The 20,925-nt window shown below is 48.6% G+C and overlaps 1 protein-coding gene across 1 annotated transcript in view; it reads left to right on the top strand.

Moving 5' to 3' along the window:
- The window catches only part of NELL2 (neural EGFL like 2), a 299,416-nt gene that overhangs the window by 113,318 nt on the left and 165,173 nt on the right, over positions 1 to 20,925 (top strand). The window contains exons 11-12 of the mRNA XM_006126494.5: positions 5,801 to 5,903; positions 14,877 to 15,005. Coding sequence (XP_006126556.3) covers positions 5,801 to 5,903; positions 14,877 to 15,005 — 232 coding nt within the window. The remainder of the gene's footprint in view (positions 1 to 5,800; positions 5,904 to 14,876; positions 15,006 to 20,925) is intronic.

Below are 20,925 nucleotides of genomic sequence, written 5' to 3'. Positions count from 1 at the left end.
AGACGAAGGGATACATGCTGTTAGCATTAGTCATTGGGAGTAGTGCCTTACCTCTCTACTAGGGTATGTCTACACTACAGCACTAATTCGAAGTAACTTAGTTCGAATTAGTTAATTCGAACTAAGCTAATTCGAATTAGTGCATCTAGACTTAAAAACTAGTTCGAATTAGCGTTTTGCTAATTCGAACTAGCATGTCCACACTGAGTGGACCCTGAACCGAGGTTAAGGCTGGCCGGAAGCAGTGCTGGCAGGGCATCAGATTAGGACTTAAAGCATGGAGCTGCTGTCTCAGGCTAGCCGAGGGCTGTGCTTAAAGGGTCCCGACCCGCACCCCACACAGACAGTTCTCAGGGGTTCCCCGCTTGCTAAGCAGTCCTGGCTTGGAGTGCCCTTAGTGCCCACACTCGGCACATCACAGCACTCGGCCATCAGCCCGGCTGCATTTGCTGCAGGCTGCCATCCGGAGGGCGGGTCAATCAAGGGCCTTCAGGAGAGCTTCCACCCTGAGGAGCCCACAGAGCCAGCCCAGTCCTCCCCATCGGGGACTCGGACCCCATTCCTCCCTCACCTCCTTCCACTTACCCCTCCCTAGCCCCCCTTCCTGATGTACAAAATAAAGGACACGTGTGTTCAAAAATAGAATCTCTCTTTATTGAACAAAACTCGGGGAGACTGGGAAAAGGAGGTGGGAGAGGGGAAGAGAGAGGGTGGGACAGGGGAGGGCAACTACAATATCAGGGGTTTGGAACAGGTCCCATATGAAGAGAGGCTAAAGAGACTGGGACTTCTCAGCTTAGAAAAGAGGAGACTGAGGGGGAATATGATAAAGGTCTCTAAAAGCATGAGTGGGGTGGAGAGGGTGCATCAAGAAAAGTACTTCATTAGTTCCCATAATAGAAGGACTAGAGGACACCAAGTGAAATGAATGGGTAGCAGGCTTCAAACTAACAGACAGTTCTTCTTCACAAAGCAAATAGTCAACCTGTGGAACTCCTTGCTGTAGGAGGCTGTGAAGGCTAGAACTAGAACAGAGTTTAAAGAGAAGTGAGATAAAGTCATGGAGGGTGGGTCCATGGATTGGTATTAGCCAGGGGGTAGGAATGGTGTCCCTGGCCTCTGTTTGTGGAAGGCTGGAGAGGGATGGCACGAGACAAATGGCTTGGTCATTGTTTCGGTCCATCCCCTCCAGGATCCCTAGTGTTGGCCACTGTCGGCAGACAGGCTACTGGTCTAGATGAACCTTTGGTCTGACCCACTACGGCCATTCTAAGCTCAGGGTCAGGGATCTCACTGGACCACCCTAATTTTCATGCACACCTGCTCCTGGGTGGCCAGGCTGGCAGCTATCCTGCCCTAGCCGGCCACTTTCCTGTGCCTAGTGCGGAGGTCGTGGATGAGGTCCACGATCTCAGCAGTAGACCAGGTGGGCGCCCGCCTCTTGCGGACCTGGGCAGGCTCCCGGGAGCCGCCAGCCTGGTCCCAGGAAGAGGCGGAGGGCTGAGTGGCAGCGGGTGGCTGGCTCGAGCCGTGCCAGGTGCAGGGTCTGCTGGTTGGGTGCTGGCAGGCTTGCACCTGGCAAGGGCACCGTAGCCAGCCCGTGCCCCTGTAAGGGCTCCGGGGCCAGGATGGGGGCAGAAGAGTTTCCCTGGTGGTGCCCAGAGTGGCCACCAGGGAAAGCTGGGGAGGGCTAGCCTCCCACTAGTTCGAATTAAGTGGCTACACAGCCCTTAATTCGAACTAGTTAATTCGAACTAGGCGTTAGTCCTCGTAAAATGAGGTTTACCTAGTTCGAATTAAGCGCTCCGCTAGTTCGAATTAAGTTCAAACTAGCGGAGCGCTAGTGTAGCGCCTATCAAAGTTAATTCGAACTAACGTCTGTTTGTTCAAATTAACTTTGTAGTGTAGATGTACCCCCAGTCACATTGAAATCAAGGGGCAAGGCATTTGGGGAGGGCATAAACCAGCTGCTAGAGAAATAGGCTCTGAAATAATTCTGAGAATATAGCTTAATCCACTCTACAGTTTTACGGTCTGTGAATTGCTATTTTCAACACTGATCCCTGTTGGTGATCCGTCTGTATATGAATAACAACGAGTAAAGTCTGCATGAGGCCACATTATATTTATTTCATTTAGAAATTATGAGGTCACATTAGTGAACACAAAGAGCCAGCACACCTGGCTTGACTCTGCCTGACTATTGGCAAGTTTGTACCTATTTGGCCACCTTACTTGTCATTGACTGTGCTGCCAGAAATGTAGTATGGTGACTTTGTTGATAAAAATTCTCAGTTTCAAGCCCCAGAAAACTTATTGCTGCCAAAAGCAACACTAGGAAAGACATTTCAGAGCAACAAATCCACATACTGTCAGAAGTGTAGGTAAAATGGGGACGCAAAGGCAGATGCTGTTTTATTACACACATATTTCTACACATAGTAGAATCTAGATAATGACCTCTGCTCAAGAGAGACTTGAGAGTGATGGCACAGTTACCGATTTCTTGCTTGTAGATTAGTGTTGATGTTATCAGGGCAGTTTAGGGAATTTCCCCTTCTGGATTTTGTTATGCATAAACATGGAAAAAATCACTTTTCTACTTTTTTCTTTTTTTTTTAAGCATGTATTTTCCTATTCAACTCTGAAAAAAACAAACCAAACCAAAACGAAAAAAACAAAACCAAAAACAAATAGAAACTCTGCAACATTTCTGTTGTGTTTAGTACAGGTTGGTCCTCCTTGGTCTGGCATCCTCAGGACCTGGCAAGTCCTGAAACAGGGAGTTTGCTGGACCAAAGGAGGTCCATTCTCCACTGCTGGCTGCCCTGCTCCTGGGCTCCCAAGGCTGGGGCTCCCACTCTGCTGCTGCTCATTGCCATCAGAGTTCCCCAGGTTCTGGACAGGACCTCCTGGCTGCTTTTGGCCCTGCCACTGTTCCTGAGATTCCATTCCGGGGCCACCTGGCCACCACCAGCCCCGCTCAGAAGGTGCCAGCCCCACTGCCACTGGGAATTCCCCGGGGAGCCAAGACTCTCCTGCTGCTTCCTGGCTCCGCTGCTTCAGGGGGTCTCTGGTGGCCCATCCCTGCCACTGCCGGGGATTCTCTGGGTTCTCCTGCTGGGGCTCTCCAGCTGCCTGGCCCCATTGACACCAGAGGTTCCCTGGCCCCACTGCGGTTGGGGTTCCCTGGCTGAGGCAGGGGCTCCCGCCCACCATCTAGCCCTGCTAATGCCAGGGGTTCTCTGGTCGAGGTGAGGCTCCTCATCTCCACCTGGCCCTGCTGATGCTAGTGGTTCCTGCTGGGCTGGGGCTACCCATCCCCAAATTCTCCGCCTGGCTCCCACTTGCTCCTCCCAGGATCTTTGGTCCAGCAACATCCATGGCCCTGCCAGACCACAAATGTTGCCAGACCAGAGAGTCCCTGGATTTGGGAGGTATAACCTGTAATAGACCAGATTGTTATAATGGCCAATCTTCAGCATGCACTCTAAGGGTACGTCTACACTAGCCCCCTAGATCGATCTAGAGAGGCTAATGAGGGCGACCCGGAATTGCAAATCAAGCCCGGGATTTAAATATCCTGCGCTTGATTTGCATGTTCCCGGCTGGTCGCCATTTTAGAAATTGACTAGCCCAAAGTAACTGCCCGCATCTGCACGCGGCAGTGAAATGGGATTCTGGAATAAAGCCCCTAAATCAAATTAGGTGGTAAACCTCATTCCACGAGGAATACCACCTAATTTGATTTAGGGGCTTTATTCCGGAATCCCGTTTCACTGCTGCGTGTAGACACGGGCAGTTACTTCGGGCTAGTCAATTTCTAAAATGGCGACCAGACGGGAACATGCAAATCAAGCGAGGGATATTTAAATCCTGGGCTTGATTTGCAATTCTGGGTTGCCCACATTAGCCTCCCTAGATCGACATAAGGGGCTAGTGTAGACGTACCCCAACATAAATTTGTTCACTTTGAGGTGATTTGATTATTGTGAATGACATACAGTATAGTTCAAGATTTAGTTTATTGGTGCAGGTTCTGGTTTCATTTTGGTAATGTGCTATGGTATCTGGGAAGATCATTCAGTGAAGACTGAACAATGGTTTCTGATGCTTACTATTTTGGTTATCATGGCTCATCCTCACTTTTTGTCTTGGGAAAATAATTTTAAATTAAACATCAACTATATAATAATGGCATATGCAATGCAATCCATTAGGTGTGTTCCATACACAGATCTGTATATTCTGAGAACATTTCTTGAATTTCAAAAGACTCTAGAGCTTTTCAGGAAGTTGGGCTTCTGTGGTTTGTGCCTTTGTATCTCCAAGACTACATCAATTAAATGCATTCTATTTGGGGCCATTCAGAAACTAAAGACAGACCATATTGTAGCAGCCTGCTTGTTAAACTGGCCAGAACTGTCTTACCTTGAGTGTAAGACATTTATTCTCTCTGATCTCGATTGGCTGCCTGTTAATGTACTGATTTTCACCTCTGAACTGCTCAATGTCCTGGCACCAATCTACTTGAGAAACTCTCTTTCTCTCTCCTCATAAGATACCACTGCCTTTCTCTTGGGCCTTATTGCATAGTTGAGATCAGAGAGGCTACTCAGGCTAGAATTTTCTTTAGGTAAAATAAAGGAAGCTGCTAGCATAGCATTACTTGTGTAGACCCCCTTACCTTAATCCAGTGCTTACCAACCAGTAGATCGGGATCTACTGGTAGATCTTGGAGCCTTTGACAGGTGATCCTGACAGGTTTGGATGGGAGGCTATCAAGTGCTGGCACTTTATCTACCCATCTCAGCACTGCTGTGCTGCTCCTGCGCTCTGCCTTGGGGCTTTCTCCTCCCCCCCCACTGGAGCCTCTTGCTTGTTGTGCAGGGCTCAGGAAGAAAAGGAGGGGGCACTAATGTCAGGATGCCCCTCTCCCCACTCTGTACCCCATCTCCACAGAGTGGTGGGGAGGCAGGGATGGAAAGAATTTGCTAGCTGCTTTTGGGAGTGGTGCAGGGCTAGAGTAGGGGTGAGCCTGCCTTATTTCCCTGCACCACCACCCAGAAGCCACCTGGAGCCCACATTCCAAACCCCAGACCCAGACCTGAACCCTCCTGCACCCCAGACTCCTGCCTTAGCCCTGGGTCCCCCAGCACCCAAACTCCCTCCCACAGCCTGCACCCTGAACCTGCACCTCAACTCCCTGCCCCAGGCTTAGCTCAGAACCCCTCCCACACGTAAATCCTTTAGACCAAGATCTGAGTCTGCATCTCCCTCCCCCACACCCCAGCCTGATAAAAATGAGTGAGGATGAGGGAAGATGGAGTAAAAAGAGGCGGGGCCTCTGAGAATGGGTGAGAAGGAGGCAGGGCAAGAGTATTTGGGCTGAGGTAAATCCTGGATTGCATTTAAATTCAAAAAGTGATCTCATGCTTAAAAAAGGTTGGAGACCACTGCCTTAATCCCTCAAATGCAGTCTGTAACAAAGCTAATTTGTTGATCTTTTAGGAATGATTTCTGGAGAAGTCAGGGAAGCTTCATGAGGATAATTTTTGGGGAAAAGTGAGGAACGTTTCCTTATTTTTCATTTACTATACAGATATGGCTTCTCTCATGTAATGGAGGTGCTCACTGGTTTTGTTAAGTTTAGTTGTAATTTCAAATTGTCATAGGTACCTGGAGTTTGAGAGAGGCATCTTTTGCTGTCTGTTATAAATCTAAATACATAAATACAGTACAGGAGTTATTCAGCTGCATTTGTTATCTCCAGGATTGAATAATTATCTTAATTTAACAGGACCACAAAATGCAGCGCACTACAAAATTGGACTGCCCAACCTTGAACTGCCCAGATTCTCAACAAATCTCCTTGTCTCATAGTTGCTGCAAAGTTTGTAAAGGTAAGAACATAGCAGGATCTTCCTGTGCTTAATATAATGAGCGGTATTTATCACTCATTAATTTTTTTATCCTTTTGGACTAAGACATTTTTTTTATCATTGCAGATTCTGTAAAACTGATTAGGTAATTTACACATCATGGACTCTGAAAAATTGTTTGAATGAGATGTAATAATGTAAATTTTATTGAATGGGGCTGGTTGCATTCATGTATTTCATACATGAGAGAATTCCTAAGGAATTATACATGATTGGTGTCACCCTTTTAAAGTGTTTCATTTATGCTTGCATGCACCCCCCGCCCCCCAAAAAAGCCTGGAGATTAGAGAAATCTCAGTGTTCCACAACATTTTTGGCCTCTTCTGCAGTGGACATGTACTTAGCTGATCTATAGGTAATTAGACTAAGTTTATATCATTTCCCCCTTGTCTTAATGCCTTTAAATTGTCTTCTAAATATAGAAAGAAAAGCTTTGGGGATTATAGTATAGTTCTCAAATTTTTACACATGGGCAAAACAGATGGAATGTTCCTGGACTTTCAGTGCAAAGATAGAGATGGAAGAAATTGCCCAGGGCTCTGTGCCCCATTGTTTCACATAACAGTGTGGCAGCTTAACAAATACAAATGAATGTTGCATTGTAAAATGCATGTACACTACTGCAGGAACGCATGCAGTGGAAGGGGGTATTGAAGTACTTAAAAAGGTGTGCTTCAGTTACCATGGTAGGTCCATGAAGTTAGTACAGGCCTGGGCAAAATATGACCCACGGACTGAATTCAGCCCACCAAGCCATCAGATCCAGCCTGCAGAGGCAGCAGGGAGCCCCAGGCAGGCTCCCCACCTTGCCCCACAGCCCCATGCGCTGTGCAGAAACACAGCTGGCAGGGCTACATTTCTGTTTTGAAACTGGAGGAGAGAGGGGAAGTTTTAGGAGCCGCCCCGCCCCCAGCACATTCCCATTGGCCGGTTTCTGGTAGAAACCAGCCAATGCGAGCTGCTTGTTAGAATAACATGCAGCTAAGAAGAATCACGCCCCCTCTCCTGGGCTCAGTTATTCATGAAGCACATGGCCAGGTAGACAGGCTGGCTGGGAAACATTTTAAGCTATGCAGGCAGGCAGACTAGTTTGGCAGCTGGCATGTAAGTCTCTTGGCCACAGCCTGCTTCTGGCATCCCAGCTCTTTCCTGCCCCAACTGTCCGCCCTTCCACACTCAACATACCCAAACCCTCTGTCCCTCTCTTACACCCATACCCCCACCCAGATCTGACACCCCAATCTCCTGCCCCAGATCACAATCCTCTCCTACCATAGGTCACATCTCAAACCCCTGCACTTCAGTCCCCTTCCCTAGGTCAGAACCGCCTGCTTCATCCCAACTCCATCCCAGACTCCAGTCTCCCTCCTGCACCCCAGAACCTTACTCCTGCACCCAACCTCCATCCCAGACCCTGCATCACGATTAATATCATGAAAGAGTGCAGCCCTCAACCACTTTCCAAAATCTTGGAGTGGCCCCCCATAAAAAATTATTGCCCATTCCTGGGTTAGTATCATGATCATATCAGCATTCAAAGTTCTCTCTGCCTGTACCATTGTTTTTTCTCCTGCAATCGTAATCTGCCTGGCTCTTGCTTCTTTGGATTGAACTCATACATACAGATACACCCTCCCTGAGCCAAAACAGAAATGACCCCCACACCTCTTACTATGCCCTCCAAGCAGATTCTATTTTTTTCTATTTGAAATGCTAACATAAACATTGCTATAAAGTTGAAGAAGATGGGGGCTGTTTCATTAACAAGAAATGATGCAGCAGGCAAGTGGAGTTTTAGGGAAAGATCTTTACTGAGGATGCATACTGATAGGTTTGGGTATATCCTGGTGGCAGCCTATCCCAGCTTGCACTATTCAGCCACTCCTGTCACACTAATCTAGGTCCCTCCTGAAACCTGACCAGTTCTGCTCATTGTACTACAGGAACCTTACTCAAGGAAGCAGGAACTGAAAAAAATATTGAAAAAATTACTGTTTAGCTAATTCTAATGCTGATTTCAAGTCTAGAGCAATTAAATCACTGAAAATATTAATAAAAAAGTGAAAAGGTGGTGCAGCCCAACTGTACAAAATATTTATATAGTGTGTGATTTTTTTTCTGGAAGCTTAAAATTACCTATAACCCATGTAAACTCACCACACTAAAGAACAGACTCACCAAGTATAGCAATACAGTGGTGCTGGATTTTAGGAAAGCGAATATGGGGAAGAAATCTACTGAGGGAGTGGAAAGACTCAATTAAAATCTTCCATTTGAGAGAAAGCTAGAGATTGCTATTAAAAATGCATTTTAAAAGTTTCTCTTTAAAAAGAGCAAAGCAAGGAATAAGGAACCAATGTGGCTTCAAGAGGAGCTGCTAACAATAAGATTAAAAATGAAAAGTTAAATATCAAAGAGGAAATACTTATACAAGAATATTCAGTCAGGGCTTGAAGGGAAAAGATAAGGGTAACAAAAAAGCAAAATAAAACGTTAGCCAAAGCTTTCAGGGAATATGAAACGGTTTTACAAATATACTCATGAACAAGAAGTGCTTGGAGAAAAGCAATCCCAATAATAAATGGGCTGCTGAATTACTGAGCAACTTCTTTCAAGTCCAACTTGAATGAGAAAAAAGAAAAACGGTTAAAGAAGGTGATGCAATATAACCATTGATACAAATAAGGTAAAGGGATTTAAATATGCCACCTAACAGATGAGATGATAATAGATTCTTTTCATCGCTGACCTGGAGTTGAACTGGAAAGCAAGAGATGACAGGGTCTGTAGCCTATACTACTCCCTACAGATGCTGCACTCCTAATCTGAAGGTACATTGTGTGTCTTCTAAGAAAAACAGTTTCCCGAATGGGATTCTCTAACAGAGAAAAGACTCAGAGGGGTAGCCGAGTTAGTCTGTAACAGGAAAAACTTAAAAAACAACAAATACTCTGGTAGCATTTTAAAGACTAACAAAATATGTAGATGGTATCATGAGCTTTCATGGGCACAGCCCACTTCTTCAGATGACTGGCGTGTTGGATGTCTAGAACCAAAATAAATGAGGAAAGAGGGAGCGGGGGGGGGGGGGGGAGAGCAGGGAGGGGGAAGAAACAGAAAGAGGCAGAGGGTAGATAAATATAAAAGAGAAAGCCGAGTATGTATGCAACTGGAAAAACTGGAAAATGACATAGTCTATTAGCACCTAAAAACTAAATAGTTAAAAGAGGCAGATAAGAACCATTAGGGAGGGTATGTCTACACTACAAAGTTAGTTCGAACTAACGGACGTTAGTTCGAACTAACTTTAATAGGTGCTACACTAGCGCTCCGCTAGTTCGAATTTGAATCGAACTAGCGGAGCGCTTAGTTCGAACTAGGTAAACCTCATTGTACGAGGACTAACGCCTAGTTCGAACTAGCTAGTTCGAACTAAGGGCTGTGTAGCCCTTTAGTTCAAACTAGTGGGAGGCTAGCCCTCCCCAGGTTTCCCTGGTGGCCACTCTGGCCAACACCAGGGAAACTCTATGCCCCCCTCCCGGCCCCGGACCTCTTAAAGGGGCACGGGCTGGCTACGGTGCCCGTGCCAGGTGCAAGCCTGCCAGCACCCAGCTAGCAGACCCTGCACCTGGCACGGCACAGAGCCACCCACCCGATGTCCCCCAGCCCACCCCCTCTTGCCGGGACCAGGCTGGCGGCTCCCGGGAGCTTGCCCTGGACCGCAAGAGGCGGGCACCTTCCTGGGCTAGTGCGGACATCGTGGACCTCGTCCACGATCTCCGCACTAGGCACAGGAAAGTGGCCGGCTAGGGCAGGAGAGCTGCCAGCCTGGCCACCCAGGAGCAGGTGTGCATGAAAATCAAGGGGGTCCACTGAGACCCCCGACCCTGAGCCCTGAGCTTACAATGGCCGTCCTGGGTCAGACCAAAGGTCCATCTAGCCCAGTAGCCTGTCTGCCGACAGCGGCCAACCCTAGGGACCCTGGAGGGGATGGACCGAAGATAGTGACCAAGCCATTTGTCTCGTGCCATCCCTCTCCAGCCTTCCACAAACTTTGGGCAGGGACACCACTCCTACCCCCTGGCTAAGACTACTCCATGGACCCAACCTCCATGACTTGATCTCACTTCCCTTTAAACTCTGTTCTAGTTGTAGCCTTCACAGCCTCCTGCATCAAGGAGTTCCGCAGGTTAACTATTTGCTTTGTCAAGAACAACAACTTTCTCTTACTAGTTTCAAGCCTGCTACCCATTCCTTTCCTTTGGTGTCCTCTAGTCCTTCTTTATGGGAACTCAGGAAGAACTTTTATGAATGCACCCTCTCCACCCAACCCCTGCTTTTAGAGACCTCTATCCTGTCCCCCCTCCGTCTCCTCTTTTCTAAGCTGAACAGTCCCAGTCTCTGTAGCCTTTCTTCATCTGGGACCTGTTCCCAACCCCTGATCATGTTAGTTGCCCTCCCTTCTCCCAGCCTTTCTCTTCCCCTCTCCCACCTCCTTTTCCCAGTCTCCCCCAGTTTTTTTCAATAAAGACAGAGTCAATGTTGGAAGAAACGTTATCTTTATTTTGTACATCAATAAGAAGGGGGGCTAGGGAAGGGTAAGTGGAAGGAGGTGAGGGAGGAATGGGGTACGAGCCCCCGACGGGGAGGACTGGGCTGGCTCTGCGGGCTTCTGGGGGTGGAAGCTCTCCTGCAGCCCCCCAATTACCCCCTCTCCCCAGATGGCAGCCTGCGGCAAGTGCAGCCGGGCTGATGGCCGAGTGGTGTGATATGCCCAGTGTGGGTACTCCGGGCACTCCAAGCCAGAACTTCTTTGCAAGCGGGGCACCCCTTAGAACTGTGTGTCCGGGGTGGGGGTCGGGACCCTTTAAGCGCAGCCCTCGGCTAGCCTGAGACAGCATCTCCACGCTCTAAGTCCTCCTTTTATGCCCTGCCGGCACTGCTTCCGGCCATCCTTAAGCCCTGTTCAGAGTCCACTCAATGTGGACTTGCTAGTTCGAATTAGCAAAACGCTAATTTGAACTAGTTTTTAGTTCTAGATGCGTTAGTTCGAACTAGCGCTGTAGTGTAGACGTACCCTTAGCTATTAGAGAGGAAGAGAACTAAAACCAGACTCTACACAGACATAAAGAACTACAGGAACTCCCCGGGTTACGTACAAGATAGGGACTGTAGGTTTGTTCTTAAGTTGAATCTGTATGTAAGTCGGAACTGGCGTCAGCCGCTGCTGAAACTGATCAGTTTCAACCGCGGCTGAATCTGGATGCCAGTTCTGACTTACATAGGGTACGTCTACACTACAGCGCTAGTTCGAACTAACTTAGTTCGAATTAGTTAATTCGAACTAAGCTAGTTCGAACTAACGCATCTAGAACTAAAAACTAGTTCGAACTAGCGTTTTGCTAGTTCGAACTAGTAAGTCCACATTGAGTGGACTCTGAACAGGGCTTAATGATGGCCGGAAGCAGTGCCGGCAGGGCATAAAAGGAGGACTTAGAGCATGGAGATACTGTCTCAGGCTAGCCGAGGGCTGCGCTTAAAGGGTCCCGACCCCCACCCCGGACACACAGTTCTAAGGGGTGCCCCGCTTGCAAAGAAGTTCTGGCTTGGAGTGCCCTGAGTGCCCACACTGGGCACATCACACCACTCGGCCATCAGCCCGGCTGCACTTGCCGCAGGCTGCCATCTGGGGAGAGGGAGTAATTGGGGGGCTGCAGGAGAGCTTCCACCCCCAGAAGCCCGCAGAGCCAGCCCAGTCCTCCCCATCGGGGGCTCGTACCCCATTCCTCCCTCACCTCCTTCCACTTGCCCTTCCCTAGCCCCCCTTCTTCTTGATGTACAAAATAAAGATAACGTTTCTTCCAACATTGACTCTGTCTTTATTGAAAAAAACTGGGGGAGACTGGGAAAAGGAGGTGGGAGAGGGGAAGAGAAAGGCTGGGAGAGGGGAGGGCAACTAACATGATCAGGGGTTGGGAACAGGTCCCAGATGAAGAGAGGCTACAGAGACTGGGACTGTTCAGCTTAGAAAAGAGGAGACGGAGGGGGGACAGGATAGAGGTCTGTAAAAGCAGGGGTTGGGTGGAGAGGGTGCATTCAGAAAAGTTCTTCATGAGTTCCCATAAAGAAGGACTAGAGGACACCAAAGGAAAGGAATGGGTAGCAGGCTTGAAACTAGTAAGAGAAAGTTGTTCTTGACAAAGCAAATAGTTAACCTGTGGAACTCCTTGCTGCAGGAGGCTGTGAAGGCTACAACTAGAACAGAGTTTAAAGGAAAGTGAGATCAAGTCATGGAGGTTGGGTCCATGGAGTCCTATTAGCCAGAGGGTAGGAGTGGTGTCCCTGCCCAAAGTTTGTGGAAGGCTGGAGAGGGATGGCACGAGACAAATGGCTTGGTCATTGTCTTCGGTCCATCCCCTCCAGGGTCCCTAGGGTTGGCCGCTGTGGGCAGACAGGCTACTGGGCTAGATGGACCTTTGGTCTGACCCAGGACGGCCATTGTAAGCTCAGGGCTCAGTGTCGGGGGTCTCAGTGGACCCCCTTGATTTTCATGCACACCTGCTCCTGGGTGGCCAGGCTGGCAGCTCTCCTGCCCTAGACGGCCACTTTCCTGTGCCTAGTGCGGAGATCGTGGACAAGGTCCACGATGTCCGCACTAGTCAGGAAGATGCCCGCCTCTTGCGGTCCAGGGCAAGCTCCCGGGAGCCGCCAGCCTGGTCCCGGCAAGAGGGGGTGGGCTGGGGGGCATCGGGTGGGTGGCTCTGTGCCGTGCCAGGTGCAGGGTCTGCTAGCTGGGTGCTGGCAGGCTTGCACCTGGCACGGGCACCGTAGCCAGCCCGTGCCCCTTTAAGGGGTCCGGGGCCGGGAGGGGGGCATAGAGTTTCCCTGGTGTTGGCCAGAGTGGCCACCAGGGAAACCTGGGGAGGGCTAGCCTCCCACTAGTTCGAACTAAAGGGCTACACAGCCCTTAGTTCGAACTAGCTAGTTCGAACTAGGCGTTAGTCCTCGTAAAATGAGGTTTACCTAGTTCGAACTAAGCGCTCCGCTAGTTCGATTCAAATTCGAACTAGCGGAGCGCTAGTGTAGCGCATAGGAAAGTTAGTTCGAACTAACGTCCGTTAGTTCGAACTAACTTTCTAGTGTAGACATACCCATACAGATTCAATTTAAGAAACCCAGGCGTCCCCAAGTCAGCTGCTGCTGAAACTGATCAGCGGCTGATTCCAGGAAGCCTGGGGCAGAGCAACTCTGCCTCGGGCTTCCTGTAGTCAGCCGCTGGTCAGTTTCAGCAGCGGCTGACTTGGGGACGCCTGGGGCAGAGCAGCTGGGGTGCTGCTGGGTTGCTCCAGTAGCGCGGCTCCTTGGCGCTACTGGAGCAACCCAGCAGCACCCCAGCTGCTCTGTCCCAGGCGTCCTGATTCAGCCGCTGCTGAAACTGACCAGAAGCGGTTGAATCAGGACGCCTGGGGCAGAGCAGCTAGGGTGCTGCCAGGTTGGTCCGGAGCGGCGCTGCGGGACCAACCCGGCAGCCCCCAGCTGCTCTACCCCAGGGGTAGGTAAGAAAAGCCTGGTCTGCTGGGGGGGGGGGGGGCACTAGCTGCACCCTCCCCAGCAGACCAGGGAGACGGGGGTGGCGGACCGCCCAAGTCCTCCACGGCTTTGCTCCGTCTCCCTGGTCTGCTGACCTGTGAGACGCGGAGCAAAGCCGCAGAGCACGCTGGCAGCGGGACAGTCCAGGCGCGCCGTGGCTGTCCCACTGTTGGCATGCTCCGAGGCTTTGCTCCCCATCTCCCTGGTCTGCTGGTCAGACCAGGGAGACGGGGAGCAAAGCCGCGGAGCATGCCCGCAGCGGGACAGCCCAAGCGTGCCTGGGCTGTCCCGCTGCGGGCGTGCTCCAAGGCTTTGCTCCTGTTCCCCTGGTCTGCTGGGGGGGTCCAGCAAAGCCGCTGGACCCCCCCAACAGACCAGGGACACCAGAACAAAGCCGCCGCCTTTGCTGGACCCCCCCAGGAGACCAGGGGGACAGAAGCAAAGCCGCCCAGGCGGCGGGGGTCCCGCTGCCTGGGCGGCTTTGCTCCCGGGCAAACGAGGAAAGCCGCCCAGGCGGCAGCTTTGCTCGGGTGTCCCTGGTCTGCTGGGGGGGTCCAGCAGCTTAGCTGGACCCCCCCAGCAGACCAGGGAGACCGGGAGAAGTTTTTCTCGCCCCGGAGGACACGGGTGGCGACCCGCCGCCCGTGAGCTCTGGGGCGAGAAAAGGCCCATTCGTAAGTGCGGATCCGACATAAGTCGGATCCGCGTAAGTCAGGGATTGCCTGTATTGGCACCTTCATTGTCTGGTTGGTTGATAATGTCCCAGCCATCCAGTATCTCAATTTAAACCATTAGCATGAGAATTAAACTTGTGAATGAATGTAGTTCCAATCCTTCTTGTGTATTTGGCTTGTATAGTTGGTCTATGTATGGAATGCATTCAATAGAGTAGATGATTTGTTATCTTTGGTTACTTTTTAACTAGGCTTGAGAATTTGACTTATTTTTTGTAATTTTGATGGATTATGTAGATTTTTATTTTTAAGCATTTTGTTAGTTTTGGGTTTAAATTTTTCAGTCATGTAAAATTCTGTTTGTGTGTATGTTTGCCAGACAATAATTATTTAATGGCAGACCACTAGATAAAAATTTTAAAACTACCTAAGTGACACTCTGTTCCAGTTCCACTATCTATGGCATTACAACCCATTGTATACACATTAAGACTGGGCTCTAGCTACATTTTTCTCGCTTTGCCTGTCTGTAAATTTTGATGATTATTGATGGAAATATTTTTTATCCGTTTGGGCATATATGGTGAAATGGATGTTTACTGACACTTATTGGTAAATATATCTAATCCTTTCAAGCCTGTTTTTAACAATCTCTTTTGTTTTCATACAGGCCATAACTTTTGTGCTGAAGGACATAGCTGCATGGAGCATTCTGTCTGCAGAAATTTAGAGGACAGAGCAGTGTGTAGCTGCCGAGATGGTTTCAGAGCCCTTCGAGAGGACAATGCTTACTGTGAAGGTATTCCATTGTGAAGATGCTCAGCTATGTAAATTACTTTGGATTACTGCATAAGGAATCTCAGAGCGGTAGCCAGGTTAGTCTGGAACAGTAAAAACAACTAGCAGTCCTATGACACCTTAAAGACTAACAAATGTGTTAGCTTCTAAGGTGCCACAAGACTGTTCATTGTTTTTGCATAAAGAATGCACTAATTCACAAATTCTCAAAGTGATGGGCCTACTAAACGCAGCAAATCTAAGTTGCAGAATATTAATCAGCTAAAATAATGATCTCTCAAATTAAGAATTTTTTAAAACCCTGATTAGTATCAGTTATAAATTCATAAGGCTAAGTTCTTGAATTTGAAGCAATACTTCCATTGCAAAATCTTTTGTCTTTTCATTATACAGGTATTCAGATAATCTAAGTCATATATTAAAATAGCTTTTAGTTGGAAGACATTTTAATGTAGCTTTTAGATTTTGCAGGTAATCTCCTGCCTCCAGTTTAGTAAGTAGATAGTAGGACCAGATTCTAACACCTTTCCTCGCACTGAGTAAAAACTTACTATTTTAAACAGTCCCACTATTTTAAAGCCAATGCTCCACTTACCTTAGATTGAGGCAGTTTCTACTGAGGCAATTTCTATAGTTTGGATTTTCACATGCTCATAAAATTCTAATATAAACATCCCAGCTGTAGCAAGATATGTGCCAAATATCATCACACAATCACTCTGTTTCATATTGCCTTTCTGTCTCCCACCATCCATCTGTGCCTTTCTTATGAAGGCCCTGATTCTGCAAACACTTACAACATAAATAGCTTTCCATGAGACTGAACTCACATGCAAGGCATAAGTGTTTGTGGATAAGAGCCCTCAATCTGTAAGGACTTTGGGTTGATTCCTTTGATTCCAACTTTGTAATACATGTAATTTTATTCTAATAAGTAGTCCCATTGACTTTAGTGGGACTACTCACATGTAAAATTAATAATGTGCATAAGAATCTGCAGGATTAGACTGTACAATTAATTCTATTTCACGGAGAACACAGTTCAGTGTTTACTCTAAGGCCTGTTCTACATTATGTCTCCACGTCAATCTAAGATACACAACTTCAGTTACGCTATTCATATAGCTGAAGCAGACGTACTTAGACCTTCTTACCACGGTGTCTTCCATGCGGTAAAATCAGCTGCTGATTCTCTCCCAGCATGCTGCCTACTCTTCTCGTCCTACCAAAGTCAATGGGAAAGTGCTTGGAGGTAGATTGATCTGATTGATGCAGTGTTGATCCATCATGTAGTGGAGACAAGCCTTAAAACCAGGACCGCATTTTGTGACCTGTTGTCTTGAGTAGACATCAGGAAAAATCCTGTTCCTCTTCCCTTCCATGGTCTTGCAGAGATTTGGCTGCAGGACAACCTATGCCAGGCCTGTACACAGGAATTTCTGTGGGGGTGTGTGCGCTTTGTTTGTAAATGTGGACCGCAGTTTTTTTAAATATAAAAGAGTTCAAAAAAGTCATGCAATGAGTGTGCATACGAGAAATTGATGAAAAAATTGAGTGGAAACAGTTATTGGTAAAATGATTTTATTATAACATACAGCATTTTATACAGTAAAAAAGGTTTATAGAAATTACCTTCTGGGATCATGGCAGGCAGTGCGGCCACCATAGTCCTCTGCTTCTTTGGCTGCCTCTGCCTGCTGCTGATCTGCCTTAGTGACAGGGCTTCTAGCCAGCAGGGCCAGGCCTGGGCCACTCCATGTGGGTAGGGGATCACTGTTCTCCCTGCTGTGCTGTCTCAAGCCCCGCCTTCCCATCCCTCACAACACAGCACTCCCCCATCCCCCTAACACAGTGGTTTTCAAACTTTTTGGCCTATGGCCCATCTGGCTCAAAGCAAACCTTTCCACAGACCAACAGTTCCTAATGGAAACTTGCTTTTAGTTACATAATTACACCACTTTGCTAGTGCTGCATCTAGGGAGAACAATTTAATTTAACCAGTAAGCAAGGAAATATTAAATTATTAAACAGATTGAGTGCTTTAACTTTCTTATGCTAATTTATCAAACTTCGTTTTAAATAAAGTAAAATATTAATTTAAGTCCAACACAAAAGGTTTCAATGTTTTCTTTATTATGGCAGGGGTGGGGAACTTTTTTTGGATCAGAAGCCACTGACCCTCAGAAAAACCAGTTGGGGACTACACATGTGAGAAGCAAAAAAAACCACTCCAAAACCCACAACCTTCACTGATGTGGCCCCCACTGAGACATCTCACTCCTCTGGCACTCCAGCCTCCCGGGGTGAGGGGGAGGGACAGGGAAGACTGAGGTTCAGAGCTTCCCATGGGCTGGATTTACTCTTCTGGGGTTTTGGGGTTAGTGGATTTTGTGGATGCCAGGCTCTGGGGAGGGGATAAAAATGAGGGGTTCAGTGTGATTGATAGAACTGACAGCGAGTGGGATAGGGATGAGAGTACAGGATCTGGGCTGGAGATGGGGTGCAGGAGCAGGCTGGAAGTAGAGTGTCTGGCAAGGGGGAGGGGGCAAGAGCAAGGGAAGGTGCTGAGTGTGGCCAGGAGGGAGGCACAGGAGCTTGGGAGGGTACAGGAGCAGGTTGGGGGTGGGGGGTCTCAACAGGAGGTGGTATAGGCCAGGGGGAAGGGTGCAGGCACGTGCTGAGGATGCGGGGTCTCGACAGGAGGTGGTATAAGAGCATAATAGGAGCTTGGGGTCTGGACTTGAGGGGGTGGAGGGCACTTAATTGCTTTCATGCCCCATGGCTCTCCCAATTGGATTCTGGCCAATGGGAGCAATGGGGAAAACCTCCAGGTAGCGTGCGAGTGCACTGCTGTTTCCCTAGGTGTGGACAGGGGAGGGGGAGTGGTAGCACATGGAGGCACTTCTGGCTCCACTTTGCTCCGCTTCTTCCCTATGAAGTGGATCTGGTGGGGAGGCTCAGGGCTCCTCTCCCCCCGACCAAAGGGAAGCCAGCGCTGGCACTCCAGCTTTGCAAGGGAGGGCACTCAAGGCTGGAGCACTAGTGTGGGCACCATACTGCTGGGAGAGGGAGGAAAGGTAGAAGGGAAAGGGAGCTGTGCTCGAGCTGTGGACCATCTGGAAGGCAGCAGTTTGAGAACAGCTGCCCTAACAAAGCCCCCTCATGCTTACTTGGGAGACCATGGGGAGGAGTGGTACGTTTGCACCCATCACTCCCTCTCTCCCATATACAGGCCTGCATATACCTCTTTTATGTAGGCAGGGAAGGATGCTGAAGTTATTAGGGATGGCTGAGGTCATGGGTCTGTAACTATATGGAACCACCCTCTATTTCCTAGTTGAAAGGGCAGTGTGGAAGCTGTGAAGAATACTATCAGCCTGTGCCTTTAATAATGGCTTCAGTGTTGCTCTACTTTACAGCCTGTAAGGGAGAGAAGGAATCCTTATCTTTGTGGTGTGGATCTCCCCAATATAAAATTCAGTTAGAGCCTGCTATATTAGCAGTTCCTCCTCACACTATATATGAAAAATGAGAACCTTATCCATGATACTTTTAGTGAAATGGTTTGGATGAGGAAACAGCAGATTTTCATAACTAGGGCCAAACCCATCTGCTTCTATGGAGCTGAATTGGAGTAGTAACTGTTTGTGCAACTGGTTTTTGTGCAAGTCTTTTAGAGTTTCTTAACATAAATGTGGTTTGCGAAAATTCACTTGTAACTAAATGTGCTATAATACAGTGGTTCCCAGCCTTTTTATATCGGCAATATTTGCATATTCATTATTCAAATAAAAAATATGCAAATAAAACATTTGCTGTTTGGCAAAATATCTATCCCTGCCCCCTCATACATTCCAAACCTGACTCCTGTGGCCTCCCATATTATTTTATTCAGCCGCAGCGACCAGAGCAGCTGCCCACCGGACGGAGCAGATCCCGGCCCCCTGCCATGTAGCAGGTACCGTCGCCCTCCTCCTGCAGCAGGTCCCTGCTCTCTCCTAACTCCCCCAGCAGGCCTTGGCCTCTCTTGCCACGCAGCCACAGCAGGTGCCAGCCTCCCTGTCAAGTGACAGGCCCTAGCCCCCTCCCCTCTCCCGAGCAGGCCCCAGCTCCCCTGCCAGAGCAGGACCCAGCCACTTACCATGCAGCTGTGGCACAGACCCCGCCCCCAGCTGCCAGAACAGGCCCCAGCTGCTCACCATATGTCCGTGGCATAGGCTCTTCCCCTAGCATCACAGCCATTCTCCACACGGCCCCGCCAGCTGGGCCGTGTAGTGGCTGTCAGAGCTGGAACTGGGGCCATGGTGAGGTTGCCCCAGTAGGGACAGCCTCACTGTGCCTTGGCTCCATCTCCAGACCTGCCCACTGCTCCACTCACCCTGCTGCTGCATGGTGAAGTGGGCAGAAGGGGATTTCTTTATAGGGTACTCTAGCAGGCGGGGCTAATCAAAAGCTGGGGGCGTGGCTAGGCAATGTGCCACAGCCCGGCAGGTTGGGGTGTCCGTGGACAACCGGTTGGGAACCACTGCTATAATAGATCGTACTCACCACATTGGTGCCTCCTGCTGTTCAGTCTGGGAATCAGCTCAGTTCATCAACAAGGCCCCCTTTGCGGGTGTGCTTTGTCCATCCTCATGCTGCTCAGCTGTCTCCATCGTGTCTCTCTGGACCTACATCACTCTCTTGCACTGCAGTGTCCATGTCAGGACACTGTCCTCCGAAAGTACCCATCATTTTGTTCTCCCCCTTTCTTGGAGTATGAGTAGTCCTCAGGCTCACACATGCCTCCATGGCCAACTGCAACTCAATCTCTCACCTCATGGACAAGCCATAGTCTGTATTGGCCATACTTCAGTGGTGGCAAGGTACAGTGTAAGGGCATCTCTGGCCCACCCATTACTCTGAGTCACAACCCAGGGACTCTGAGGTGGCAGCCTCCTTTTGCCCTCCTTCCCCACTTCCCTTTACTTCCAGTATTCTCAAAGCCACTTTCCTATAGCACCCTCTATCCCTTTTATCAGGAGACTCAATCTGGCTGGGGTCAGGCTGGAGTTCTCCTGCTACTGCTCCCCTGAGCCTGCGCAGCACTGCTTTGTCCCAAATGATGCTGGTTCCCTTCCCTACTTGGACCCAACTCTTTTCCCCTTGTTGATCAGGAAAACGGTGAGTCATTCTCCATCCTTCAGTCTTCTTGTAGGGCCTAGCCTGGCCCTGACCGGCCATCTCTAGTTCGCCCTAATTGGTTTGATTTGTGCCAACTCCCTCCAACCTGCTTTTAACCATTCTGTTGCCAGAGTGGTGCAGCCGCCCCACTGCACATGCCTTCACATTGATTTAACAATCTGCTTATGCACCTTCAGAAAACCCATGAAGGTTGATACAGTGAATAACTTGTGCTTGTTATTTAGGCCAAGACTACACTACAAAATTACACTGGCAAACAACCATGACAGTTATTAAATAGCATACATGTGTGCATGCTTGGGTCCTTGAGTTGGCAGTGTACAAGAGTGCTTGTACTAGCAGTGTCAGGCACTATGTAATGGCTGCTGAAAGCCAGTAACAGTTGACATAAGCAAAGCAGTCTCTTACTGGCACTGTGTTGACCTAATTACATTGAGTGTGACTCTCTGCTGCTTTGGGAGGTGGTGTTACTAATTTGGTGTAGAGAATCTCTTATGTCAGCAGGAGCCAGATTGAAGAAAAGTCCTCTCTGCAGCTAAATCAATGTAAGGCAACATACATTGACCTAATGTTGTAGTATAGACCAGGCCTTAAAAATACAGTAAAATCAATGACCGGATTTATTTTGGTGAGGAGTCTTATTGGCTAAAAAAAATCCCTTCTAAAACCGATAGGTGCTGATTAAGAAATTCTTACTCACATTGAGATGGATGGGATAAAATCCATGAATAATTTTT

Source organism: Pelodiscus sinensis, chromosome 1 (genome assembly GCF_052426305.1).
Source record: "Pelodiscus sinensis isolate ZL-2025 chromosome 1, ASM5242630v1, whole genome shotgun sequence".
Classification (NCBI taxonomy): Eukaryota; Metazoa; Chordata; order Testudines; family Trionychidae; genus Pelodiscus; species Pelodiscus sinensis.
This window is presented reverse-complemented; position numbering and strand designations above follow the sequence as displayed.